Source organism: Equus quagga, chromosome 13 (genome assembly GCF_021613505.1).
Source record: "Equus quagga isolate Etosha38 chromosome 13, UCLA_HA_Equagga_1.0, whole genome shotgun sequence".
NCBI lineage: Eukaryota > Metazoa > Chordata > Mammalia > Perissodactyla > Equidae > Equus > Equus quagga.
The window spans coordinates 41,845,558-41,870,135 of NC_060279.1; the positions used below are offsets into that span (position 1 = coordinate 41,845,558).

General features: G+C 42.4%; 1 protein-coding gene across 1 annotated transcript in view; it reads right to left on the reverse strand.

The window, feature by feature from the left end:
- PIP5K1A (phosphatidylinositol-4-phosphate 5-kinase type 1 alpha) overlaps positions 1–24,578 on the reverse strand; it is a 51,378-nt gene that overhangs the window by 14,768 nt on the left and 12,032 nt on the right. The window contains exons 4-15 of the mRNA XM_046680872.1: positions 19,154–19,185; positions 17,029–17,109; positions 13,315–13,445; positions 12,784–12,901; positions 12,454–12,606; positions 11,458–11,757; positions 9,034–9,239; positions 7,962–8,045; positions 7,043–7,091; positions 6,746–6,830; positions 5,549–5,695; positions 5,220–5,349 (exon numbers count right to left, since the gene is read on the reverse strand). Of these exons, the coding sequence (XP_046536828.1) occupies positions 5,220–5,349; positions 5,549–5,695; positions 6,746–6,830; positions 7,043–7,091; positions 7,962–8,045; positions 9,034–9,239; positions 11,458–11,757; positions 12,454–12,606; positions 12,784–12,901; positions 13,315–13,445; positions 17,029–17,109; positions 19,154–19,185 (1,516 nt within the window). The remainder of the gene's footprint in view (positions 1–5,219; positions 5,350–5,548; positions 5,696–6,745; positions 6,831–7,042; positions 7,092–7,961; positions 8,046–9,033; positions 9,240–11,457; positions 11,758–12,453; positions 12,607–12,783; positions 12,902–13,314; positions 13,446–17,028; positions 17,110–19,153; positions 19,186–24,578) is intronic.

Below are 24,578 nucleotides of genomic sequence, written 5' to 3' on the forward strand. Positions count from 1 at the left end.
CAACCAATCTCAAGCTTGCTTTTCCCACTGTCCCTCTCCTCTTCTCCTAAACCTGAGTAAGATTTTGAGCTTTGGATCCCCAAATCCCTCAGTTAAAGTGGGCTGCAACCTAGGCAACAGACCTACAGTAGTTCCCTTCATATCCTTTCACAGCTTTTCTTTGTCAAGTTCAAGTTGTTAGGTTGGAAGGGGTGGCTGGAATGAAGCCATTTCTCTCAGCTTGAGTTAGACTGAAGCTGGAGTGAGGGAAACTGGAAAGCAAGCAGCATTTGTTCAGGGCAACATGAACAAAACTGAGCCTGGGTGCTGGGGTAGGAGCATGGAGTAGATAGTATATGAAAAAGAACCAGGAAGAAACAAGAGGTCTAAATAACTGATGAAAGTTTAATAGATTAAAACCAGATATTCATCACTTTTATATTGCATTTGCCATTTGTGAACAATACAAAGTAGCGGCAAATAGTGACATTTCATAAAAATGCTGAGTTCCCATTCCTTTCCCTAAGACCCAACCTCCCTCAAATATTCCCTCCCATCCCCTACAGAACTCTGTCCTGAATAAAACACTTAAATACATCATAAATAGTAAATTATGAAAAAAATAGCAAGAATTGTTTCTTTCCTTCTTGTAAAAAAGAACATGGCAGCAAAGACAGGCAGCCAGAAGCTGGCTGGGGGTGTCTAATATAGACAGTTATAGACAGTTAGGATATGGGCTAACCTACTATCAAGGTAGGGTGGGATGGAAAGGGGATAGTATGGGAATTCAACAATCTGCCTGAGACGCCAGGCCCCCTTCATGCCCTGACAGGAGTAGGAGGATCACATGGAGAACCACATACCTGGAGATGGGGAGGAAAAGGATTATATAGCGCCCATTTCCAAGTTCACTGCATGAAGAGAGGGGGCAGGGCATGTGGCACAGCAATGACCTCACCGAAGCAAGAATCTGCTGGCTCCCCACGAGTTTAAGAGAATATTCTCCAGCCTCATAGATATGGACTGCCATTAAACAGACACAGGTATCCCACTCTTCACTGCAGCTCCAGGAACAGCAGAATACTGTCGGAATAGGTGGGAAGAGCAAGGAAGAAACCTCCTTTGGAGAAGGATCTAAAATTCATTTGATAAGCCTTCATATTTAGAAAAACAACCAGAATACATTTCAAATTGCAAAACAGTAATAATCATTATAGCCTGGCAGTGAGTAGGGTCCTGCTTAGGAAGGGCTCTGATCTTCTACCCCCATGACTGCCCCATGGTTTTAAAAAAAGGGGTAAAGATTACCCCATGTCCCACTCTCTCCATTCCTTCAGCCTTAAGAAATTCATCAAGAGAGGAGGAGTTAAAGAGGAGCTGCTCCTGGCAGAGCAACCACCCCACTTCTGTTTCTCAAACACCAGGGCTCTTCTGAGGGAACGTTATGAATAGCCATCTCTCTGACACTGCTGGATTTCTGATCTGAAACTGTCTGGCTTCAAATCGTATGCTGCGCACTACTTTTTCTTTCCCTCTTTGAAGGAAAAAAAGGCGGCAGCTGGGAGGTGGTTAAATACCTTACTCCCCCAAAAACCTTTACAAAGATTACAGGGTCTTCTTCCAGAGAGAAAGAGCTGAGGTGGGGATAATGTGCCAGCCAGTTTGTCCTGAGGAAATTAAGAGTCCAGCTCCTAGTGAAAGGTGCATGAGGGGGAAGAAAACCACCAAACCACCAAGTCCAGCAACCCCACTTCTAGCAGGAAGAATGGGGATTTGAAAAAATTCAATTGTGGAACCCAAGGTTGGCCAGTTGAAAATTCATGCCGCCCAACTCAGGAGTGGAGAGGATGCAGCTGTCCTCAACTGTCCGAGGCACTAATGCCCATTCATGAGGAAGGGGAAGGAGAAGAGGTTCTTCGGGAAGGAGATAGAGAGCTCCCCTAGTCTCCGTTACGCTCCTTTTTTGATGACCAAGAAGAAAACTCAGCACTGCTGGGGCAAGGCTGACATCTTGGGATCACAAGAGACAGCAGAATCTTGTTCCAGGTCTTCTGAGTTTTTTTGCTCACTGAAAAGGGAAAGGGTGTAAAGTTAAGGACGTGGAGATAAGGAGGTAGGAATGGAATTCAAGTTAATTTCAACCTGGCTGGCAGAGTTAAGAAATTTTCTATTTCAGCCTCAGCTTCCAAGTACAAGGTACCAAAAACACAAAATTTTAAAAAGCAAGATTTAGGGGGCACCCAGTCCCTCTAACCTTGCCAGTTAACTCCTTGCTCCATTCTATCAGTGATCCTCTTTTATACCCTTCAAAGCTTTCACCTCCCCCACATCCCAGACACTCACATGGGTGAACTATGAGTCTTCAACTTCAAGCTTTTCCAAGAGGGTTGAACTAATAGGAGAAAAAAAATGGAGGCAGAGAGAAGAATTAGAAGATAAAAAAGGAAAGGGACTCTCCTCTCAAGTCAAATCGTATACTGCTTCTCCATATTCCACTTCAGAATCAATTTAGGATTCAGAAAGAAGAGGCTAAGAAGCTACTAGATTTAGAAGCACATGGTTTTAATTAACTATTTAGTTTCTGGAGTTCTATAAAATATTTCCTAATACCCTCCTCTTCTGTCTTCAATTCCCAGGAGTGGGAGGCACCCAGTGATCACTGCCGCCTAATATTCATGCCATTGTGTAATTCTCTCCTCTTGAGTGTGGCCTGGATTTAGTGACTTTCTTCTAGTGAACAGAATGCAGCATCAGTGATAGAATGTCAATTCTGGGATTAGGTTACAAAAAGACTGTAGCTTCCTCTTGGCACATGCTCTCTCATTTGTTTGCTATGAGGGAAGCTAGCTGCCATGCTGTGAGCTGCCCTAGGGAGAGGACCATGTGACAAGGGAACTGAGGGAGTACCATTGGCCAACAGTCAGCAAGGAACTGAGCCCTCAGTCCAACAGCCTTGCAAGGAACTGAATCTTGCCAACAACCATGTAAGTGAGCTTGGAAGCTGATCCTCCCCTGGGTAAGCCTTTAGATGAGACCACCGCCCCAGCTGACAGTTTGACTGCAACCACCTGAGAGACCTTGAGCCAAAGGCACCCAGCTAAGCCACACCTAGATTCTTAAGCCACATAAAATCCGAAATAATAAATATCTGTTGTTTTTAGCTACTAAGTTTTGGGGTAATTTGTTACACAACAATAGATAATATAGATTTTTATACCTGGAAGTGAAATGCTGCTATAGTAAAAATCTAAAATGTGGAAGTGGCTTTGGAAGAGGGAAGTAGGCTTTAAGGAGAGTTTCAGTGAAAGCTGAAACGTGGTTTTGAAAATTCTGAGCCTCTCCAGATAGCAAACAAGACTAAAATTAAGAAATGGCTTTCTAAGCAAGGAAAAAATCAAGGCACTGCCAGAAAAATGTAGTTTAAAGGTGAAGCCAAAGGTATAACTGTATAACATTTTTTAAGACCTCAGAAAAATCGAAGTTGGTGCCTTAGAGTACTATTTAGTCATACAAAAAGCCATTCAAAAAGATTAAGGGAATGTCTCAGATCCTCTCAACTTAATAGGGTCTCTAGGAAGCACAGGGCTTATCAAGAAGGTATTTGTGGCTGTGGCTTTTGTCTAATGGAGTGAATCCCAATGAGATTCACAAGAAGCCCACAAAATCTTTGAGGGTATTACATCAACAAAAATATTACCAGCTTGGACTGAATGGGAAACAGTGCAAAATGAAAACAGACCACTGGACCCCCAAAATTCTACTGGCAAGAAGCAGGCTGAGAAACTACTCAGCTGCAAACACATTCTAGCTTTCATGAAAAAGGACGACTCAGATGGCAAAACCAAGAGTAATAAGGGTGGAACCAAGAACCATGTGGAATTAGTCCCACATTTTGAGATCTGATCAAAGAAACTCCAACATTTGCTGGATTTTGGGCTAGCTACAGATCAGTGACTCCCGTGCCTCCACTCTTCTCTTTTTGTACAGGAAGGTATGTAGTGGTTATCTAATGTCTGACTCACCACTGTATGCTGGGTGTGTGGGGAGAAAATAGCTTGTCTCTTTAGTTTAACAGGCCCACAGATTGAGAGGAACTGTACTCAAAGAACAACACTTGGGGAATTCATCCAAACCTGGACCTAATTTAGAAGACAAAATTCTGGTCTTTGAGCTGATGCTGTAATAGGATGAGACTAAATTTCAGAGACCATGGGAGGGAATGACTGTATTTTGCACATGGAGGGATATGAATCATTGGGGGCCAGAGGGCAGATTGTGATAGGCAACTTTTAAGTTAGCCCTCCAATGATCTCTGCTTCCTAGTATTCACACTCTTGTGTAATCCCTTCCTCTTGAGTGTGGGCTAGATTTAGTGAACAGAATGCAGTACAGGTGACAGGATGTCAATTCTGAGATTAGGTTACAATAAGTAACCTAAAGTGTGCCTTCTGCTTAGGTGCATGCACTCTTACTTGCTTACTCTGAGGGAAGCCAGTTGCCATGTTCTGAATTGTTCTATGGAGAGGCCCATATGGCAAAGAACTGAGGGAGGCCCCCAGCCAACAGCCAGCAAGGAAAAGGCCCTCAGTCCAGCACCCTACAATGAACTGGATCTTGCCAATAACCACACAAATGAGCTTAGAAGTGAAGCCTCTCAGTTGAGCCCTCAGACAAGACCCTCGCCCTGGCCAACGGCTTGACTACCACCTCATGAAAGACCTTGAGCCAGAGGACCCAGCTAAGCTGCACCTGGATTCCTGACCCACAGAAACTATGATATATGTTTGTTATTTTAACCTACTAAGCTTTGGGGTAATTTATTATAATGGCATAGATAATTAACACATCAGGTAACAAAATTAAATCACAAGCTTTACACTGGATCCTTTAACAATTGACTATTAATTGTCTTCACTGCCCAGGAATCTTTTCAGCCTTAAATCCTAAGCTGAGAATTCTCACTTAACACACCAGGAGATGAAGGGTTAGTTGGGGTATTTTGACTGAGTATCAGAAAAGTCTGCACATAAAGGCTTCCTCCCACCCCCTAAAGATGCAGAGATGTTGACACACTTTTCGAAATCACTAAAGATGAACTCTTAGGACAGTAAACCTGCAAAAATCTAGTGAAGAGCAGAAGACAAACAATGATCTCAGGAAAAAACAGAATTATGGAGGCTCCCAAGGACCTGAAGAGAGAGATGACAAGATTATATGGAGAAAGGGGCCAAGGAACCAACCTTGTAGTTAGCATTTGCAAAGTCTCTCCAACTACAGGTGAGAGATAGGGGTCAGGAATAGTCGAGACCTCACTCATTTTCTCCAAAGGTGGAGTCTGAGGTAAAACATCAGGACGACCGAAGTGGACGCCTGGAAAAAAGAAAGGGGAAGAAAATCAATAAATAAAAAAGAAGAGAAAATGGGGTCGGGGAAATACAGGGAAAAATATGCTGCAACTTGGCTCTTCCTGGACAGGAAGGGGGAGTAGAGGCCCTAGGCAGATAAAACAGGGCTCGGAAGAAGGGAGGGGAGTACCCAATCACATGGGGACCCCAGCCCTGGCGCTGACCTGGCTCCACTTCCGCCTTTGTTGTCACTTGTGCCTTGTGTTCCCCAGAGACCGATGGCTGGTAAGTAACGCAGGAGTTGCTGCTGGGGCCTGATCGCCGAGAAAAAGACGATCCAGACCGAAACTTTTTGGAAGGAGAAGGCTTCACTTCAAAAGGCAAAGAGAGAGCCTACTTAGCACCCACCTCAGAAACCGTCACCAAGACATAGATACAAATTGCTAGCATCCCCAACACAAACCCAAAGTTGTTCTGCAAAGCAGGAAGAAGGGTTAATGCCAACAAGGATGAGCCCTGTAAACTACTCTTCAGAGGAGGGGGTTTCTCAGTTCACTTCACTTTGGAAAGCAGAAAACCTAGAGGAAAGGGGACACATATCTCTCCCCACCTACACACAAGCTTGATTGCTTTGCTTCCACTCTTATTCCGTAATTCCCTTGTTCTTTAACAGTTTCCTTCAGTTAAACCTGACAGCTGACGCTTTCACTCTACATCCTCATAGCACTTACACAAACAGCACTATAATGATACTTTATACTTGTTTACACATGACTCTGAAAAGACTTTGAAAGGATTTTCCCATGTGTCTTAAGACTGTCCTGGCATGCCGAAGTCTTCTCTGCCTCACGGAGGGACAACTGATGCCTATGATGAGGAGACGGGAAAGAGGAGTTGAAATTTGCCAGCAGCAGCAGCATGGAAAGTTTGGAAAGAACACTGGCACTTCCCAACCAAGAAAGTTGAGGGAAGAGACTAAGAACACCTGCTAAACAGAAATCAGTAAATGCTTCTCCAACCATTTGATCCTAGTCCGAGAACTTGTTGGCATTGGGGATATGGATGGAAAATAGAACAGTGGCAATAACCTTGCCTATCTCTGTCCATAAAAGTCTAGTTCTGCCTATCTTATCCTGTGGCATGGATTGTACACCCACAACTACACATTTTTTTGCAATCCCACCAATTTCCCAGAAATACCCCTCACCTCAACGACACATGTAGGGAGAGCCAGGGGGAAAGCAGCAACTCAGAAACGACTGGGACAGAGTGACTGACATAAGGACAGGCAGCAGCTCTTACAGGATGTAGGCAGAGCAAGAGAGGCCTCTGGCCTTGGCAGTTCCCTGACAGAAGTGTCCTGCCCCCGATTTCTTGGATTAAGGGAGCCATTGGGGGATCATCTGGTAGAAGCCACTTACAGGGGATCTTCTTGAACACTGTGTTGCACATGAAGCGCTGGAATCGTTCAGCATAGAAGCCTGGGCGATGCACCGATACAGTGTCCTGCAGAGCAAAAGAAACGGCTACAGAGTTAGAGAGGAGGAGGCCCAGCAAGTGGACCTTCTATTTCAAGGGCCATTTTCCCCTAGGCTGAGACCCTAGCAGAAGGGTAGAACTCACAAACAAAATAAGATAAGAAAGAAAGAAGAAACTGAGGATGCAAATCAGATGTGAGAGAGGAGAAAAAGGAGAGCCTCTAGCTGACTGCTACTCACCCCATCATGTACCAGAGCTTTCCAAGAGTGCTCCAACTTCTTAATAAACCTGCCAAGGAAAACGTATATCACACATTCAGTTTTTAAATGAATGACCTTATAGTTTTCTATTTTAGGGAGTTAAAGGGGCAATGGTAATAGAGAAACTTAAAAAGACAGAAGCTAGGCAAGCACACCCACCATTACACCGGCTTTCCAAAGAACAGCCGTGGTAGTGCTTATTTAGCACGGAGAGCAAAGCTGTTTCCAGGTAAGTCAATTATCCCCCAACGGGAAAAGAGTAGTTAATATGTCCCTGGCAAGTCAGAGACAACAATATTTATTGTAAAAGGAAAGCTAGAGGGATAGATGGGCAAGCCTGGAAGAAGGGGAGTTAAAAAGTGAATGATAATACTCTAAATCCGTAAATCAAGTATTGTCCAGTCCTCATTAGTACCTGAAATCTTACAGGAGCAAAACTGGGGTCTAACATTTCCAGCTCCTCCTTCACCACCACTTCATTGACTCAGTTCCTCAGGGTAATACTTTTCACAGAACACAGTGACCCATTTGTTTTTCCTCCATGAAAAATGGAACATGTTTCCAGGTGTATCCCTATGTGGAGTGACTCATCTCACAGGTTTTTCACAAAGAGCCAGACAGATGGCATATTCTACCCTGGCGTTTCTGAGGACTAAGTCAGCTTTCCACAGAGGTATACATTATGTTTGGGGAGGTGACAGGGTAAGGAAGCCAGGAGACAGGGAAAATCAAGGAAATAAACCAACATTTGAAAGCTAATGAGGTAAGCAGTCAGATTGCAACTCATTGTTTTTTCTCCAGGAAGAATCTGGTGACAAATCCATCTAAAAGAGAAATGTGAATGGTCATCTGCATCCACTCTGCCCCCGAATTTGGGATCCATCCATATGCTTCTCACCTGTAAGACTGTAGAATGTCAATGATCCCAATATAAAGCAGCAGCCTTTCCCCTTTACTGTTCCGGGCAGGGATGCCACCCATACTGGGGAAGACAAGAAGAAAAGAGTAAGAAAATCTTGTGGCTAGCAGGTAGAGGCTTCTTCGAAACTGAGTCAAAATCAGGGCATGGAACTGAGACCTAAACATAACTGTCTCATCTTCCATAAACTGGGGAAGAGTGAGAACCTTCCTCCAACCCCAAGAACCACTCTGGAATATGTATTTTAACTTCTTTCTCTCCAAATCTCATTTGCCTGCCTCTCCCACCCCAACTCCACCAAAGAGAATCTAAAATCACCCCTACTCAGCAATTTTTGGAATGCTCCCTCAATTAACTCTAAACTTCCTCAGTACTTTCATATTTTATGTCCTCTAAGACACTCTTCTTGAGAGTCATATTAAAGGATACCTTAAAAATGAAACCACCTAAAAGACATTTATGGTACTTCAATAACTACACTTCCTTGATAGATCCACATTGCTAAGAAAGATGCCTTCCATAAAAAAGTCTATAATAAAATTCTTTCTGATGAAATTCTAATACAATGTACAGACATATGTTAAGACTCTGAGTGTACTTTTTTAAAAGTCTTTTAATTTTGAATAGCTCTCCTTCCAGATGCACTACAAATCCCTAATTTAAAAATCTTCATTTTATTTATTTTTTTTAAAAGACTGGCACCTGAGCTAACATCTCTCGCCAATCTTCTTTTTTTTCCCTTCCTCTTCTCCCCAAAGCCCCCCAGGTACATAGTTGTACATTCTAGTTGTAGGTCCTTCTGGCTCCGCTATGTGGGACACCACCTCAGCACGAATTGATGAGCAGTGCCACGTCTGGGCCCAGGATCCGAACTGGTGGAAACCCTGGGCCACCGAAGTGAAGTGCGCAAACTTAACCACTCAGCCACGGGGCTGACCCCTGCTTTCACACTTTTAAGAAAGCTCATTCTGTGGTTCTGTAAGCATTAATGCTACTGACCTAACTGCTGAATCAATATGCTCTCCTTCCTCATGCCCCTGAACCTACTTACTAGTCATCAGTCTCCATAGTGCCACCTCGCCGAGCCTCGCCCTGGATAGATTCCATGGCAGTGGAATAGAGAGCCTTTTGGGGGGCTGGTCTGCGAGTGTCAACTGAGTGTTGTGCTTCATTGCCTAAGGGCTCTCGTTGTGCATAATCTATGTTATGGATTGACATCAAGAGGCTATAGTCCATGATCTTGAAGCTCTGCAGTACCTAATGGAATGAAAAAGCATGATATGAGCCTTGGGAGGCATGAGAATTTTTTTTTTCAGGATCTCACAGCTTTCCTGATCCAATTATTCTTGAAAGTGAACCTCCAGGGCTAACCATAGGATTATCTTTTGCTCCTACTACTCCTTGGAAAAGGATGTATTAACCTCCTCTGGTCTCTATTCATTTATAGTCCCCTCAGCTTTCTTTATAGACCACAGCCTAGGCCACAAGATCCTCTTTGTTTGTTCTTTCCTTGTATCTCTTCATGAAAAGAGCATTATATTCTCAAGGGAACAAAGAATACATATGTGTGCTATAAAGACCCACAAGGAGGTCTGGTAAAAGTACACTTTGTGACAGAGCAGAGTCAGTTCAATATTTACTGAATCCCTACCATCTGTAGGCATTGTGCCTGCTTATGGGGATACCAAGATACTCAAGAGAGTTTCTGTCCTCAAGGATATTGTAATTAAGGATGGGGAACAAATGTAAAAATAAATACAATACAGTCTAATATGTGCAACAACAGAAGCACTTACATGATTGAGAAGTAGTATAGTGGAGGTCAGGAAGTAATACATAAATAGGTTTATGAAGGATAAATTAGAGAGAAATTAAGTCCAAGTAAATAAAGGAAGGAAAGACTATTGCAAGGCCTAGAAGCATAAAACAGCATGTTACATGCAGGGAGGTGAAATCTGGTATTGCTAGAACAAAAATGCAAAGGATAGGTGTGGCAGATTAGAGCAGTTAGTAGGGGCTAGAAAATAACCGGCCTGACAGTGACATGTGTCTTATTAAGGAGCCTAGATTGTATCGTATAGTTCTCAACCCTCTTTCCACCCCAGAATAGGGTGGGAGAGGGGATACTCCCACTAGTTCCAGTAGCTCACTTTGGTGGTGCAGCTCAACTCAGGGTGTTTTGCTGGGTGGGTGAAGTAAGGGATGACGAGAGCACAGGACTGATTCTTATGTATAGTTATAAAAAAATGCTCTCTGTTCCACTAACTCTCTAGTCCTTACAACCAACAAAAATAGGCATTATCCTGGAAGCAGATGTAGAGGAAGCAAAGAAGGGCAAGGAGGGACAACACTACAGACTGAGTAGAGGAAGATGATCTTACAAAAGCAGTTTGAGAAAAAACTATCAGAAACGTAGAAAAATCAGTAGGGAAAGGTGTAACAAAACCGAAGAGAAGACTTGTTAAGAAAGTCAAAATAGTCAACTGTCAAAAGCTGCAGAAAATTCAAGCAAAGACTAAGAAGCACTCTCTATTTGGCATCAAGTAGTCACTGGGGAGAGCAGTTCAACTGAAGTGGTAAGAGCAAAAGCCAGGACACGGTGGGTTGAGGTAGGAATAGGAGAAGAGAAAGGAAAAGGAGAGATAGAAGCATCATTAGATGAAGATGTTGAAAAGAATCCACCTAACCTTAAGATAGAAGAGATAAGCCTGTTTGTGTGTAGAAAGAAAACAATCAGTAGAGACTAGAGCCAGAGGAGGGAAAGGAAGCAAGTTAAGAAGCAGGATCCTAAAGAAAAAGGAGGAATGGGACGTAGAGCACAAAGGGGATTGACCTGGAATAAGCCACCAAGTTGGAAAAAACGGAGACTAAGGATGGTATGTGCAGATATGTTTATAAACTGGTGATGGGGCAGGACAAAGGGATGGAACAAAATAGAAAGCTAAGGTAGTTTGGTGAGAAACAAGGCTGGGGGATGGGAGTGAGAAAATGATTTGAAGAGAGTGTCAATCATCTGAAATCTCTGCTGAGAAGAACAGGAAATGTATTGATAAGCAATACTGAGGGCCCAAATGGAGTTGGATATCATAAGTCTGTAGAGATGCCGGTATATACAGTTGTGTGATTTTCTTCAGCAGCACTTCAGCTTCCAAGACATAAATTTGGATTTGGCAGGCAGGACCAAGATCTGAGGAAGGATAGTGCTGGTATGAAAATAAGGAGAATCTATGATTATGAGGCCCAGGATAGGCAGAGAAGGAAATGAAGCCACATTGGGGACGATAAATAGGGAGAAAGTAAAAAAATGTAAGGATACAGCAATGATCTAATGTAAAAGTTATTTTAAACGAAGTCTAGGACATATGGAGCTAAAGAAGAGAGTCCCATCTCTAGATTTGATGCCTAAGAACAACCAAGTTGTTTTAGTGATTGAGATTTTTGGTGTCTAGCAGAGAAGGAAATACGACAAACTCACCAAACAGTCGCGCTGCAGGGTCTTACACAGAGCATTGTACATGTCGGCATCCAAAAAGAGACCATCGGAGATGTCTTGTAAGAAGTCCAGGTCTTTAAAGGTGGGGAGAGGCTTCTCTCGCTCTTTTTGGGAAGCCCGCCGTTTGTAGGTTGAGCCCTTGAGGTCATATTTGATATGCATCTTGACAGACCGTGGTAAGAGATTGTTCATCACCACAATTCGAATGTTCTTACCACCTGCCTGCACACAGTACAGTCCATAGAATTTAGGCAGCAAAGTCCGAGGGTTCTGGTTGAGGTTCTGAGGGTACGAAAGTAAAAAAAGAATTAGGAGAGCAAGTTGGTTGATTTTCAGTGAAATTCAAGGGCAAAAGTTGCCACTTATATCTGCTACAAGGGATTCAGGTACAATCTGTCTATAAGCCCACACTGTATTTATTTAAAATTTCCCAATACATCTGTCTCAATGATGGGATCTCCACCAAGCTGAGCCATAGACTCTCCAATATAGTAACCAGTCACGATAGTGAACGTATGATACAGTCTTTCAGACAGGTTTAAGATAAGACAGCGTGGAAAAAGTCTTAACTCTTCGCCCTCGGTATAGTACATTCTTGCGGGTATGATGGGAAGCAAAAGAGAGTTCTCTAAAATCTCCAGAACCTCCAAGAGCAATCAGTCAGAGTAAGACTGAAGAGAGTACTAGCAGGGTAAGTAAACAACCTCATTCCCCAATCTAGAATGGAAAACAAAATCATCATTTAATTCTGCCTTTGGGCAGGATGGCCTAAGCCAAATAAAATTTAAGACAGGACAGATAAACAAAACCCCTTTTAGCCATAAATAGGCAAAAGAGATGGGGCAAAAAGCACAAAAATGAACTATGTTCTTAAGACAGAAGCACTGGCATTGTTTTGCCCCACTGAAGCCAGCCTCCCCAGCCTTGTCTAGGAGTGGAGCAGGCAGCACAGGCAGCCAGCGATCCTCTTCCCCTCACCATGTAATATCCTGGCAGCAGCTTCTGCAGAAACTCCGCCTCTTTATGTTGAACTGTTTTAATGATGAATTCGTCGTCGCTGGACACATAGAAGAGGGAGCCACTAGCCCCGGAGCTGCAGAGTTCAATCAGTGGCTCACTGCAGAGGGAGTACTGGGGCCCAGAGAGAAGAGAACAAGAAGTTCAGAGATACCAGGGCCTGCCCAATCCGAAATCAAGTACAGATGCAACTCTGCTGTAAAGAAAAACTAGAGCAAGACCGTGGGAGTCTTCCTTTGGGAGTACCCCTCAGATACTAGGTTCACATGGTCCTGAGATCTGGAAGCTTACCAAGTAATCATCAGGCCGGATACCAAATAACTCGCGAAAGTAGCGGAAGGCAACAGGTGCATAGGTCTTGAACCGAAAGTCATTGTAGTGATGAGCAGGAGTCAGGTTGCTCCCTTCACTGTGGGGTTAAAGAGAAGCAGCCGTAACTTACCAGTCCCTGTCAACCAGGGAGTTACCCAGAGGCAGGTCAATATACCCCTCCTGAGAGAACCAGAGGGATTAGGTGAGCCAGTTACTTAGTGGGGCAAAGGCACAATATGAGGATTAAGACCTGGGCACAGGGAATTACACTGCCTCCTACCCAATACACTGAATTGTTTTGTTTTTTACGGCTTACTCCACAGGCTAGAGGCTCATGGGAAGCATCCAAAGGACAGCATCTGCTCTCCAAATTCTCCAGTCCCACATCATCTTGATTAAGATCAGGTTAAGGACTGGACACAAGCTTGAATTAGACCTGAACCCCTAAAATTGGTTGATATGAAAAAGCTGTTCTTTCCAGGACATTCCCCTGAACAGTAACCTCTGTACCTGGGGAAGAAGATACTCTCCACCACGTAGAAGTCTTGCATGAGGACATCTCGCTCTGGTTTGGTACTCAGACTCCCCACAGTGTGAGTAATGCCTAACTGGATGGCACCTTTCAAGGCTGATGAGGTTGTCTGAAAAACAAGAGAATGAAAGTTTCTACTATTAAATCTGATCATAGCAATAAAAACTCAAGACGGAAGAGCCAGAAGGAGCACTCAAAAGCAAATGTCCTTCTAGTAGTTCAGACTAAACTGGGGTAAACCAGTTTCCCCATCTCCATGCTTTACATGGCAGTTAAGCCTGGCAAGATTGGAAGGGCATGAAGATAAAGAGTAGCAAGGGTGGGACTGTCCAAGCCAGCCTCAGTTAGACAGGTTGTCCTTCCTATGTACTATATTGAGAGAGCAATCTTTTTTTTTCTCCTTTTTTTGGTGAAGAAGATTGGCCCTGAGCTAACATCTGTTGCCAATCGTCCTCTTTTTGCTTGAGGGAGACTGTCACTGAGCTAACATTTGTGTCAACCTTCCTCTATTTTTTGTATGTGGGACGCTGCCACAGCATGGCTTGATGAGTAGTGTGTAGGTCCACACTCAGAATCTGAACCTGTGAACCCCAGGCTGCTAAAGCAGAGCATGCAAACTTAACCACTATACCAACCGGGCTGGCCCCATGAGAGAACAATCTTAGGTCTCACTCCAAAAATTCCTGCCCTCAGAGTATCTGGGGCCCTGCAAACATTTTATTCATCTAATATAGAATCTAACTAGGGCGGGCCCGATGGCACAGTGGTTAAGTTTGCACGTTCCGCTTTGGCTGCCTGGGGTTCGCTGGTTCGGATCCTGGGTGGGGACATGGCACCGCTTGGCAAGCCATGCTGTGGTAGGAGTCCCACACATAAAGTAGAGGAAGATGGGCATGGATGTTAGCTCAGGGCCAGCAAAAAGGGGGGATTGGCGGCAGATGTTCGCTCAGGTCTAATCTTCCTCAAAAAAAACCCCACAAAACTATGCATTAAAAAAAAAAAGACTGTAACTAAAATTAACTGATATTCTGATTGATCACCTAGCTACAGGAACTTCAGACCTCTAAGGGAGGGCCTGACTGGGTGTTCCATGGAAAACAGAGTGGCAAAAAAAGCTCCTAACTGAAGACGAAAGCCTGAAAGATTCAAATTATTTCTGAGAGAAGTACTTAGATTTAAAATGATCGTACTGTGGTCAAAACACAAATACAGGAGCCCCAATCTCACAGTCCAGGGTTCCAATTCCATGGGAAAATAACACATCATCTAGATCTATGCTGTCCAATACTGTACTCATTAGCCATACTTGACTATTTAAGTTATTAAATTAAATTAAAAATGCTTTTCTTCAAGTCTTACTAGCTACATTCAAGTATGAGTAGTGGCTACCATATTGAACCACACATATATAGCACATTTTAACCACTGTAGCAAGTTCTATTTGGATAGTTTTCTTCTAAATGATCTCCCTCATCCCTAACCCCTCATCAGATAATACTTCTATTTCTACTTAGTCCTCATTGGGCATTAAAACTATAACTAGTTTTTCTAAGTGTTTGCCTTTCCAATTAGACTAGAAACTCATGTTTTTGTCTCAACGTTCAGCATATAAAAAGAGCTCAATAGGGGCCGGCCCCGTGGCCGAGTGGTTAAGTGCGCGCACTCTGCTTCGGGGGCCCAGGGTTTCACCAGTTTCAATCCTGGGTGCAGATATGGCGATGCTCATCAAGCCATGCTGGGGTGGCGTCCCACATAGCACAACCAAAAGGACTCACAACTAAAATATACAACTATGTACTGGGGCGCTTTGGGGAGAAGAAGAAAAAAAGAAGATTGGCAACAGACGTTAGCTCAGGTGCCAATCTTAAAAAAAAAAAAAGCGCTCAATAAATGTCTGTCGAATTGACATAAGCCTCAGAGACCATTCCCGAGGAGAGTCAGACCCCTGACTGACAATGAGTCAGTCATTACTTGGGATAATGCAGACAAAGGCACAGAAGAGACACAAGAAAAATTTACATGGGCCAGAAACAGGACTCCAAGAAATCACACCCTCTATCAGACAAGGTACAGATGCCTAAATGGGAGGCTAAACACTGCCCTTTGGGACGCCTAAGCATCTCCAAATTAGTCCAGAACGGAAGAACTGGCAACACCCCAGGATGCTTCTCTCCTGTTTTCCCTTCATCAGTTCAATTTTCTATTCTTGACAATTATTACTACATTCTCAATACATTTGATATCTATAGCTCAAAAAGCAGATGTTCTAGGGGGGCTGGCCCCATGGCCGAGTGGTTAAGTTTGCGCGCTCCGCTGCAGGTGGTCCAGTGTTTCATTGGTTCGAATCCTGGGCGCGGACATGGCACTGCTCATCAAACCACGCTGAGGCAGCGTCCCACATGCCACAACTAGAAGGACCCACAACGAAGAATATACAACTACGTACTGGGGGGCTTTGGGGAAAAAAAGGAAAAAAAATAAAATCTTTAAAAAAAAAAAAAAGCAGATGTTCTAGACCCTATTCACCAGCGGAAACGATAATCTTTACCAAAAAAAAAAAAAAAACACCACACACACAGAGATGAAAAGAAAAACACTCAGTCTGCTATCTATCTCTGTATCACCAGGCTGGGTGGGATCCAGCCTTCACTTTATGTACATCCAGCACCAGAAGATAGATAGAAAGACTTCAAGAGACATGCTTACCTGCAGCAAGGAAGAATGGCTTTAGGGGCTTATATCTAACAGGGAAACCCAATTTCTTCAGCACAGTGAAATAGCATTCAACACCAGATTTGTCTATTAAGAATATTCTCATTTAAGGATGTGGAGAAGAAGGAACCCTTGTACACTGCTGGTGGGAAAGCAAACTGGGGCAGTCACCAGGGAAAACACTCTGGAGATATCTCAAAGAGTTAAAATAGAAATACTTTATGATTCAGCTATTCCACTTCTGAGTGTCTATCCAAACCCATGAAAACATGAATTCAAAAGATATATGCACTCTTATGTTCATAGACGCATTATTCACAATAGCCAGTATTTGCATGCAAGGTAAGCAGTCATCAGTGGAAGAATGGATAAGGAAGATGTGGTATATATGTACACAGTGGACTACTACCCAGTCATAAAAAATGACAAAGTTGTGCCATTTGCGACATAATGTATGGACACTGAGGGTATTATGCTAAGCTAAATAAACGAGACAGCGAAAGGCAAATACTGTACGAATTCACTCACATGTGGAAGATAAACAAACACACATATGGATAATCAGAGGAGATTCACAGTTACCAGAGGGGAAAGGGGCAGGGGGAGGGTGAAAGGGGTAAAGAGACACTTGCGTATGGTCATAGACGGAAGCTAGACATTTGGTGGTGAACTTGATGCAGTCTGTACAGAAGCTGAAATATAATAAGCTACACCTGAAATTTACACAATGTCATAGACCAATGTGACCTCAATAAAATATTATTTTAAATTAAAAAAAAAAAAAGAATATTCTCATTTAAACACACATATACAGACAGGAGACAGTTTACCCTTTGTGAAGTAAATTCTACAGTCCAAGTTGCACGATAGCTGTTGTACAAAGGTTTAGGATATCAAGAAATGGGTAGTATGTGAAAAATATCAAGGGGACAGAACTGTCCCATCCTGGAATAGGATGAAAGGGTTCCACCCAGACACACCTTTTTATATGTTGTCTCTCCTGAGGAATCAACACTTCGGTGGCCTATTTTCTTGATGGGCATGCCAGAGGAACAAGGCACCTAGAAAAAGAAGAGTCAAGATTAGTATATGATTCCCAAGGAATACACCACAGAGCTACCAAGTACCAACAGTACATCAAAACAAACCACTCACCACACCCTTTTTAGGTTAAGAACATTTCATAAAATCTTCAGAAGACCCACTCCATGCAAACACACAACTATAGTGTTGCTTCTCAAAGAATTAACTGGCTAAAAGAACACAGAAGAAAATTCCAAAGGACACATATTTCACCTCTGGTCCTCAGAAAGATGACATAGAAAATAAAAATGAGTATCATCAAAGAAAAGGAGAAACAGGAGAAGTAGGACATGGCAGGCCCAGAAAAAAGGATAAACCTCAGTTCACAAAAGGAAGACAGGTTAGAATCCTCCTTTTTTCACCAGTCTCCTTCCCGAAATTACTACCCCTCTAACATTCAACCCAACCGGAACACTTTTTGCTTAAACTGAATTTGCTAGCAGAAATAATCTAGTCACTGACAAACAGAAGTAGTGCAAGCCCAGGCTGAGGCAATAAGATGACTCCTCTGAGACAGGGGCCTCAGTGCCCAGAAGAGATTCCTGAGGTCGTGATATGGATTTGTTTTCCACCCACATGACAGTCCCTGAAATACCGAAGGAGTAAAACCAGTAGAACAGAGCCTAGAAGGCTAGTCCCCACAGCCAAGACACCAGCACAAGAGACATGAAGGTATTCTTCATGACATCAATACTCATTAAGTCACTAAGCCAGAAGAAAAAAGACTAGTGGAAACAGGATGTCATGATCGTAGGGCCCTGGTATTCAAGTTCTATTCTTGCTAAGGCCCTTAGTGTCAGAAAACCCTCAGTATATAACCTCACAGATCTTGGAAGGTGTTTTGAGAGAAAACCCTAAAATCCCAGGCCAAAAGGGCCCACATTCTGAGGCCTCTTCGCAAAACACAGGAGAGAGGCAAGAAGTAAGAGGAAGGTTGGGTTGGGGCCGGCCGGGTGGTGCAGCAGTTAAGTGTGCACGTTCCGCTTCAGGGGTCCGAGGTTCGCCAGTTCGGATCCTGGGTGCACACATGGCATTGCTTGGCAGGCCATGCTGTGGCAGGCGTCCCACATATAAAGTAGAGGAAGATGGGCATGGATGTTAGCTCAGGGCCAGTCTTCCTCAGCAAAAGGAGGAGGATTGGCAGCAGATGTTAGCTCAGGGCTAATCTTCCTCAAAAAAAAAAAAAAAAAAGAGGAGGGTTGGGAACTACTCCATGAGAAGAAAGTTAGGCAAATGGAAGATATTCTGCACAGACAAAAAAAACTTAGGAAATTAACAGCTTCTCTATGGTTAAAAGGAGTTCTTCAAATTCACTAAAGCTATGCAAACAGGAGGGCACTAAGAGCAAAACAAGAGTGGGTTTTAGTGTTGGACTGTCTGGGTTTGAATGCCAGCCTTATTAATCCCAGTTATTATGTGACCTTGGGCAAGCTATAGAATCTCTAATCCTCTCTTTCTTCATCTATAAAACAGATAACACAATTACTGCATAGGAGTTGTTTGCAGGATTAAATAAGAATATTGGGGCCGGCCCCATAGCCAAGTGGTTAAGTTCGTGCACTCCGCTTTGGTGGCCCAGGGTTTTGCCAGTTCAGATCCTGGGCGCAGATATGGCACCGCTTGTCAAGCCATGCTGAGGTGGTGTCCCACATGCCACAACTAGAAGGACCCACAACTAAAAATGCACAACTATGTACCGGGAGGCTTTGGGGAGAAAAAGGAAAAATAAAATTTAAGAAAGAAAAAAAGAATATCCATAAACGGCACTTAGATACATTACTTACTCTCTGGTACACTGCATTTAATACTTTAAAAAATGCTCAATAAATGTGAGCTATTACTAATATCCATAATAAACTGCAACAAAAGAGTAGCTGTATAATTTCTAGCTTACCAAAGAGATGTAGAAGCCCATCTAGCTTCCAAGATCCAAGTAGGAGGAAAATAAATATGTCATAAACAGGTATCCTTCCATCCCAGAATTAAAGTTTCAGAACTATTATTTATCAATATGAAACTCACCTCAGGTGCCATGGGTCTCTTGATTCCAGATGCTGTTAAAAAATAAACAAAACAAAATCATAAGTGTGTACATACACACTTACATAATCTCTATCAATCACAGTGAAACAATCAGAGTTTGAGTCAAACTAAACCTGACAATGAGCTCCTGCCTCTATCTCTGTGATACCAGATCCTTTTGGATAAGGACTAAAAGTCCCTCCTTCTTCCTCCTCCATATTCACACAGCCCCTATACATATTCCATTCTTGTTCCAGACCCTTTTCTTACTCAAGTGTTTATATTTTCTCTGAGAATTATATCTGTTCTTGATACATTTAACCATCAGAGTCCGAGGCTCTCAAGTGATACCATGGCTGAAAAAAAGAAGGATAAGAGATACCCAAGACTCACTGGAAAGTCTGGGGCTTGATTAATAATTTTTCCTGTAGAGCTAAAAAGATAAGAACTTTTAGAGCATATCTATGGTGCTTTACTCCTCTAGTAATTACTTCAGAAAAAAAGGTAAAGAGTTGGTCTAAGGAGACGAGAAGGCTAAGGATGAGAAAATGCAATGTCAAAGTAATGAAAAAGCATTCCATGCAAGCAGAAACTGATTCTGCATCCTTATATCCTCATCTTGATTTCTGCTGTAAACTCAACATGGCTTTGCTGGCGTTTACTTACCTACTAAAGTAAGTTTTACTTACTAAATATTTAATCAGTTCTGATGTGTAAGTGTGTAGTTAAATCTCATAGGTATAATTTATGACTTCTATCCATTTAAATTTAGGAAGGATATCAAGAATGTTTAGAAAGTGAACTCAAAGATGGTATGTATAGAAAATCTACTCTGAAAGGTTAAAACAGTTCTTAAGGGTTTGCCATCCCCCTAACTTTCATCCATGACCATATCAGAGACACATGATCACTCAAGGAGACAGACCTTCCTCTCCTTCATACTGGAGAATGTTGGCCTTCATCTTCAAAGACTACTGATATATCGTTTCAATCTAGCTCTAAAGAATTCAAAGGGAATAAATATTAGCCATATTAAAGAAAATTAGAAAGAGTCGTCAAAATAGGTGAATCTTCAATAATATAAGTTAATACCTGAGTAGGAAGACCCCAGTTCCAGTCCATAAATAAGGTTTAATGGTGACGCAGCAAGAGAAACACATGTGATTAAGTGCAATCAGGTAAAGCTCCTATTATGATTGTTTAAGACAAATGACCAAAAGCTCTGAGAATTTCAGAATATAGCTGGGCTCAGAGGAGAGGCTGTAATAGCCCCTAGAAGTACAAAGGCCACAGACTAAGTATTTCTGGTACCAGAGCAGCAAATTTCCTTCCCCATAGTGAGTCAGGATGGCAAAAAATGGGTAACAGATGGTTTTCATTCCTCTTCCCAAAAAAGAGGCAAGGGAAATGTCATCTAGCTGTTAGAAGATGTGCTGTATAAAATGACCCAGAAAACTGGGAAAACAGCAGAGCCCAATAACCTACACCTTTCATAGGATGCTTCATCTTTAATCAGGTTGACTTTAGCTATGTGAAAGACTAGGTAAATTAGGACTGGAACCCTAAGCTAAAGCTTCAAAGAAACAATAAGCCAAGATGATTCAGATTTATGACGAAAACTGCTACTGACTTACTGCAAAATTTAAGGTGTCCAACAACAAAAAATAGTCAAAACTTTTCGTATCTTACAACCTTTTAGCCAAGGGTCAACATGCTGAGCTATTTAAAAACCAGAAGACCTGGGTTCAAATTCCTGTTACATCAGGCAAATTGTTTTCTATATTTAACTAAAATAAGAGGAACCTATACTGGAATGTTTATGTAAAGACTAGATGAGATAAGCTAAATCAAAGTACTTTACAAACTGTAAAGTGCTATACACATATGTTTTTACGTGTGATTTCTAACACAAGTGCAAAGTTGGGCCCACAGCAAGGTTTAATGTTCAATTACCTACAACTTCATGAAATGCTAATTAGCATATCAAAGTATTTGGCTCCTCCCAAACTCCTCAGCCACCCCCAACATATCATCTACTACAAATCAGTGGTTCCCAATGAGGAAATCAGTATGCTTCCACTTGAGAAAACAAACACTGATTCTGGACTCCTTGGTCAGTGGCCAGCCTATGCATCCTCTTCTACTGGAGAGGAAGAGGTTTGGAAGGGATCTGGCAGAAGAGAAAAGTCAGCATCCAGTCCAACAGTCTGATAGTCTCACCTAAAAAATATCCTCCTCTCTACGCAAGAAGTCATTGGACAAAGTCAAGTTATAAACAATGGAGGAAAAAAACCAGGTAACTGATTTCAAGGCAGAGGGTAGGTTGGGGCTTTCTTACTCCCTAACAAGTTCTACTCTGCTACATTTGCTAGTTTTATCACACAAATTTGTAGCTCTAGGGCTGCTACACTCTTGCAAAGTACCAGAATGAGGGTGGGAGGACTTCACTCAGCGGAATTTTGGTGCCAACTGCTTAGCTATCTGCAGCTGCAAAGCTGGGATTAATCGCAAGTACACTAGAGCTGAAAACAGAAAGATACTGGGATCTAAATAATCATCATCAGACCAAGGAGAAGGAGAATCAGGACCCAAGACTTACTCTCTTCCTTGCCTGAAGTTTTGCCCCTAGGGTACAGATCAGAGCTTCAACCTACCAAAGAAGAATGGAAGGGAAGAGAAAAATATCTAGAGAATTTTACCAGTGTTGCTGTAACATCAGCTTGGCCCAGAAACCCGACGAAGAGCAGAGACATTTCAGAGAACCAGGTACTGTCTGCTAAGGCCTGACACTTGGCCCAAGGCTCTACCAATGAGAAATCGTCTACTGAAGAAGTCCATGAGACTGAAGAGCCACCAGCACTGTACCTGTTCACCTCATAATTCTATAAGTACAGAAAAAGGAGGAGGAGTGGAGGAAAGTGAAGGAGGAGGAGAAGTGAAAAAAAAAAAAAGATGACCAAGTCAGCATGGTAACACCCAGCTTGGTAAGGCCAGACAGCCAATGTTTAAAGTGTATGACATTCAATCCTACAGATGAGACTAGACATTAGTCAACAGAAAGTTTTTCGGGTACCTTTGTGAAAAATACCCTTGATAAGGACATAGTATCATCTTATAATCCATATTCATGATCTGTATATATCATCTTCTTTCTTGGGTGGGGAAACTGAGCATAAGGCAGAGTTTCAATGTTAAAACTTACTTTTCTCAGGGAACAAGCTCTCTCCTTAGGAATCTGGAACCTGCCTCTTCCCGTATAAGCCAAAACTCTGAAGGATTATTATTAAAATGCCTACATTATCCTCAGTCCGCACTAGGAAATGTGGCATGTGTTACAAGAGAGGAGAGCACATTACCCAAGGCGGGGTATAGAGGCTGACAGCTTGACTATAAATGCTATAGAGAAAGTCCTGGGCCAGCTTCTTCTCATTCACTCAATTTTAACACATCTCAGCACCAGTTCAATGCTGAATTATTATTATTTTTGTGTGTGTGAGGAAGACTGGCCCTGAGCTAACACCTGTTGCCAACTTTCCTCTTTTTGCTTAAGAAAGATTGTTGTTGAGCTAACATCTGCACCAATCTTCCTCTATTTTGTATGGGATGCCACCACAGTGTGGCTTGACCAGCAGTGCTAGGTCCATGCTGGGGATTCGAACCTGCAAACCCAGGGCCACCAAAGTGGAGGGCGCAAACTTAACCACTATGCCACCAGGCCGGCCCTGCTGAATTATTTCTGCTTCCCCTCTCCACTGATTTATTCAACAACTATTTATTGATCATCTGTATGTGTCAGGAATTATGCTAGGCACAGTTATATGTTCCTGACCTGGAGGAACTCACAGTATTTCTTTTTTCTTCATCATTTGGGCATCTCCACATTCTCCTATTTCTCCTTAATGCTGACTATAAGACTAAATTGAAATACTGATAGGTTTTTGGAAAAGTTATTTCTCTTCACTGACCAAACAATTTATATTTGTAAAGCACTTTAAAAGCTTACAAACATGGGGCTGGCCCCGTGGTCGAGTGGTTAAGTTCGCGCGCTCCGATGCAGGCGGCCCAGTGTTTCGTTGGTTCGAATCCTGGGCGCGGACATGGCACTGCTCATCAGACCACACTGAGGCAGCGTCCCACATGCCACAACCAGAAGGACCCACAACGAAATATACAACTATGTACCGGGGGGCTTTGGGGAGAAAAAGGAGAAAAATAAAAAAAATCTTTAAAAAAAAAAAAAAAAAAGCTTACAAACATATCTCGTTTGGCCCTCAAAACAATACCACACTATGTGGGAACTGTTTTAATTAAGGACTTGAGACATATCCACCAAATATAATGTGTGAAACTTGTCTGGATGCTGATTAGAAAAGAAACTAAAAAGACTTCTGAGACAAGAGCCTCAAGAGGAGAAATCATGTAACTACAGGCATGGCATCACTTAAGGATGGGAATACGTTTTGAGGAATGAATCGTTAGGCAATCTCGTTGTTGTTCTAACATCATAGAGTGTACTTACACAAACCTAGATGGTACAGCCTACTACACACCTAGCCTATACGGCACTAATCTTATTGTATATGCGGCCCATTATTGACCAAAACATTCCATGACTGTATTGTTAGTTTTGTACACGTGACAAAGCTACTGTGGTTATGCTACAACTCCCTCCCTCCCTCTCTCCCCAAAATAGAGTCCTTATCTGGAGAAATATACTCTGAAGTATTTATGGCTGGAATCACATGAAGACTGGGTTTGCTTTAAAATATTCCAAGGGCTAGAGGTGGGAGAATGGAGAAGAATAGATGTAACAAGATTGGCAAAACATTGCTGTTGAAATTGGCTGACGTGTACATGGAGGTTCACTATACTATCCTCTCTACTTTGTGTATGTCTGAAAAATTCTATAATTACAAGTTTAGGGAAAAATACCACAGAATAAAAGAAAGCAAGTCTGGATAATCCATCTTCTTCATTGAGCTGGTTTATTTTGAGAGGTTTTCTGGGGTAAAAGTTAAGCATCAAGGATCAAGTTCTAAGAGTGAAACTGTTTTTCTCTTATACTGACTTCCCAATTCATGTCCATAGTTTGTTTTCTTCCTGACTATGGGACTCCTACTTACTAAGAGACGCTGGACCAAGAAGCACTCTAAACAACTAGCTAATGTTGCTCTACTTTGGAAGCAAAAACTAAAGCTATGACAAACAGGCTGCATCAGAAAAAATAATGGTTCAAATAACTTATTGTGAGTGGGTCAACAGATGATGACAGAGGCAACCACAGTGATTTTGAGCCCTAGTTCCTCTGCGAAAAGAAGAAAATGTAAAAGATCTAGAGAAACAAGGGTGTACTCACTTGGGGAATTTTTTTTTTTATTCTTGCCAGCTCACGCTCAATCTGGTTGAAATCTATAGCTGTTAATCA